Source organism: Plecotus auritus (assembly GCF_963455305.1).
Source record: "Plecotus auritus genome assembly, chromosome: 8".
Lineage (NCBI taxonomy): Eukaryota > Metazoa > Chordata > Mammalia > Chiroptera > Vespertilionidae > Plecotus > Plecotus auritus.
This window is the reverse complement of record NC_137782.1, coordinates 48,359,050-48,362,767: the sequence shown is the minus strand read 5'-3', so window position 1 is coordinate 48,362,767 and position 3,718 is coordinate 48,359,050. Positions and strand designations below refer to the sequence as shown.

At 50.7% G+C, this 3,718-nt stretch overlaps 1 protein-coding gene across 1 annotated transcript; it reads right to left on the bottom strand.

Annotated features, from left to right (window-relative positions):
• Positions 1–2,888: 2,888 nt before the first annotated feature.
• LOC308255938 (mitochondrial pyruvate carrier 1-like) lies at positions 2,889–3,320 on the bottom strand (the record flags this gene model as incomplete). Its single annotated transcript, XM_080683794.1, has 1 exon — positions 2,889–3,320. The coding sequence occupies one exon, from the start codon at positions 3,318–3,320 to the stop codon at positions 2,889–2,891; it is 432 nt and encodes a 143-aa protein (XP_080539920.1).
• Positions 3,321–3,718: the final 398 nt, after the last annotated feature.

Genomic DNA, 3,718 nt, shown 5'->3' with positions numbered 1-3,718 from the left:
AATGCATTATTCAGAGGAATGGCAAGCATCATGGTTTTTAATCCTACAATTGTATCCCTTTTTCTATAATTCTCCCATCTCTGCCCTCCTTTGTGTGTTCAGTTTATCTTCTGGCTAATAATGCTACAGCCAGTATGGGTGGCCTGTTCAACAGGCACAATGTTTAAAGGAAGCAGAGAAAATATTGCCGGCAAGAAGGATGAGATTAACATTGCTTATAAGTGGGTTTCAACAAAAGCTTCAAGAAACGCTGCTTACAATGATGTGTGATGCACTCTATTTTCAATTTCATCTTTAAAACATTCTGTCACCACAAATAAACTTATTTTATGATAGACCAATGAAACACTTTCTGGACCACAATAGCTTAGATCCATCAGGGTCCACAGCCAAGAGCCAGGTACAGTCCCCAACCTCGTGGCCTTAGAGGGCCGTAGCAAGAGTTCAGGAAGGAGGACATCAGGGATCTAACATAGGCTCCTGACCAAAACCCACCCGAAGGCTTGTGGTGGAGGCCAAGGGCTCTGTGCACAGTAACATGCAGTGAGGTCACTGTAAATTCACTGCAGCCAGAAGGCAGGACGTGAGATTCCAAGTGAGAGAACGGGCATTGAAAGGAATTAGGAGCTGGGATTTATCCTGAAGCAGAGGGGAGGCATCAAAGAGTTTAAAGCTGCGTGATAATAATAAAAAGGAAGATACTTCTAGCTTTAGTCAAAAATGCCTTGGAAAGGAGTTGCCCCTCCCTAAGCTCCTTTTCGGATACTGAGGGAATGAATGGGTGTGTGGATAAAGGAACTGAACGGGTAAAAGAAGTCTCAGGTCTGTGTAGTATAACTGGGAAAATATTAGCATGAGTCAGGAAACAAGAATATCAGCGAAAGTGAAAGGAAAAAAGTGAGCTAAAATTTGGAAATACTGTGTTCCTTTGTCTGTGGGGCTTTAGGAGATAAATCAAAAGTCTAAGCAGGGATTGGAAGATAGCAGCAGCAGAAGAAATGGGATTAACTTGGGTAACTATGCGGAGTGAATCAGAGAGGGAACAAAGGCACTCGTACATTTGAGGGTGAGCAGAAAAGAAGCCCCTGCGAAGACTGGAAACGAGTAGCCACGGGTGTGGGAGACCTGGCAGCGAAGAAGTGAAAAAAAAAAAGTATAAAAGAAAGATCGGGCAATGCTATAAAGAGGGTAACTAAGGTAAGCACAAAAATTGTCCTTTTGGATTCTGAGGGGAGAGAGGGGGGGGGGCAGGGAGGGAGAGAGAGAGGAGAGAGAGAGGAAGGAAAAAGAAGGAGGAGGAGGAGAAGAAGGGAGGAGGAAGAGGAGGAGGAAGTGGAGGAGGAGGAGGAGAGGGAGGGATGGATGGAGCTATCTGGGGAGACTATTTCCACTGAAGCGCCACATGCCTGGTGACTGGCCTGTTTTGCAAGGGTGCATTATCCAGTGAACAAATGTCCCATTTCCATAAACTCAGCTGTGAAAGGCAGGAGTGAGAGAGGTTGAGCTGGACAGAAAACACACAGTGGAGGGGGACTTTATTTTTATTAAGCTAGAAGAGACATGCAAATAACGTAGGTAAATGTAACAGCCCGTTTTGTAACCACTAGGTAGCCCAGAATATCCCAGCTAAGTGGCATTCAACGCCCCTAAGACACATGCCTGTCAACAGATCAAAACGAATCAGCGTTCAGGATTTCGCTCCTTGTGTTCCGCATAGTCAGTGCAGCCTCCTGCGTTTTCACGGAGATAACACTTCTCCTGATTTTCCGCTCAGGAGTGGGAGCCCTGGAGCCCTGCAGTCCTGCAATGCTCCTGCAGAAACTGCCGCAACACCCCTGCAAGCAAGGAGAGCGGCCCCTCTGTGAATGTGAAAACAGCTCTGGGCCACGCACAGGCCCCTGGGCCAGGCATTATTCCTGGCGGTCAGTCCTTCCTCAGAAACACTGCATCATAAATCATGACAAGGAATCCTTCCCCTTGGACAGAAGATGTCTCTGCAGGGCGTAAGGAAACCCCTGCCTTGCCCGGTCTCTTTGAAGACATTTCCATCGTGCCACGTCTCTGTATTTCTAGATGGCACTGAGCATATGTACTGATAGAATGCAAAGCCAATGTTCCTGGCTTATGTAGACGCACAACATTGAAGCACAGCGGGTCAAAGAAAGAAGCTCTGAGTGACCAGTAAATTCCTCTCTCTGTACTGAGTCCCACCCTCCACCCTCCATCTTCTACAGGATAATGTCAACCCACTGTTCAGGCCCCGTGAAACTGGGCTGCAGGTCCCCCTTGATGTTGTTTTCTCTGGCCACGTGGAGGGATGGTTCAAGCCACCTGGTCTACCTTGCTAGCATGCATGCAAAGTCTTCCTCGTTCTCCTCCCTGCTCAGTGCTCTCCGACCACCAGGTCCCCCGACCTAATTTGTAATCTCCTCCCTACCTTCTCTTAATTCCACATGGTACAGGTTTTTACATCAACTGCACAGAGAGTTGGGGATCACATATAGCTTCTTATATTCCAGGTATTTATCCAACCAATGTTTATTGACGAGTTATTAGGGACCACAGAGTACACCTAAAAGAACTTCTTGGAACTACAGTTCCAGTGGCACACTTTAAAAAAAAACACACCACAATTACACAGTTGATATTCAAATCCTTCTCTGTCTCTCTCTGTCTCTCTCTCGCCCTCTCTCTCTCCCACTTTCTATTTTTTTATTAACCAACCTGCAGGTTTAAATGAGATTTGCACTATCTTAGAGTCAAAGCCGAACTTTTATTCGTCTTTCGGAAAAATAACAGTTCAGAGCTGGCAAGCTGCAAAGCTTCGACAGGGCCATCTCAGCCTTCAGGAATCTCATTTCGGGCCTGCAGGTGGGGGCCGGCGGCCACTAGAAGAAGCTGCCATCCCCAGGGTCGCAGACGCACTCGCACTCGCACTCGGTGGTGTCGCTGTCGGTGGCGGTGGGGGTGGCGGCGTCGGTGTCAGCAGCCGCCTTCAGGCCGCCGAAGCGGTGGAGGAGCAGGCGGCTGCCCTGCACGCTCTGCGCCACCACGTTGGTGCCGTGGCAGGCCATCAGCAGCAGGTTGCGAGGCTGAACGCGGTAAGCGAAGCGCATGAAGGCCAGCGAGTAGAAGATGAGCGCCGTGGTCATGCGGCCGCTGATGATGTCCGGGGACGCCTTCATGTCCCTAAAGGCGGCCAGCGGCAGGCCCCAGTTGGCTAGGGGACCCCACAAGTGTGTGCTGGTCACATAATCCCGAAACTCCTTGGTCTTCACGTAGTCCGATGCCTTCCGCCACAGCGCAGTCATCGCCGCCATGTCACCGAGCCGTGGTCACCGCTGTGGTCACCGAGCCGTGGTCACCGCTGTGGTCACCCAGCCGTGGGAGCGCGCGGTCACCCAGCCGTGGGAGCGCGCGGTCACCCAGCCGTGGGGGCGCGCGGTCACCCAGCCGTGGGGGCGCGCGGTCACCCAGCCGTGGGAGCGCAACGGCCGAACAGCCAGCTCACAATGACGTGGGCGTGGAGACAGAGGCCGCAGCCACTCAAATCCTTACCTTCTGACCCCCATTAAAGGGAAGACAATGTGTTGTAGTAAGTAGAGCAGGGACTTCCAAGTTAGAGGCACCTATTCCAGTCTCAGCTCTGTGTGGAGGAGGGTGAGCCAATCAACTCCTCTGAGGCTCATCTTCGCCCCTTGGGAAATGAAGCCATCCA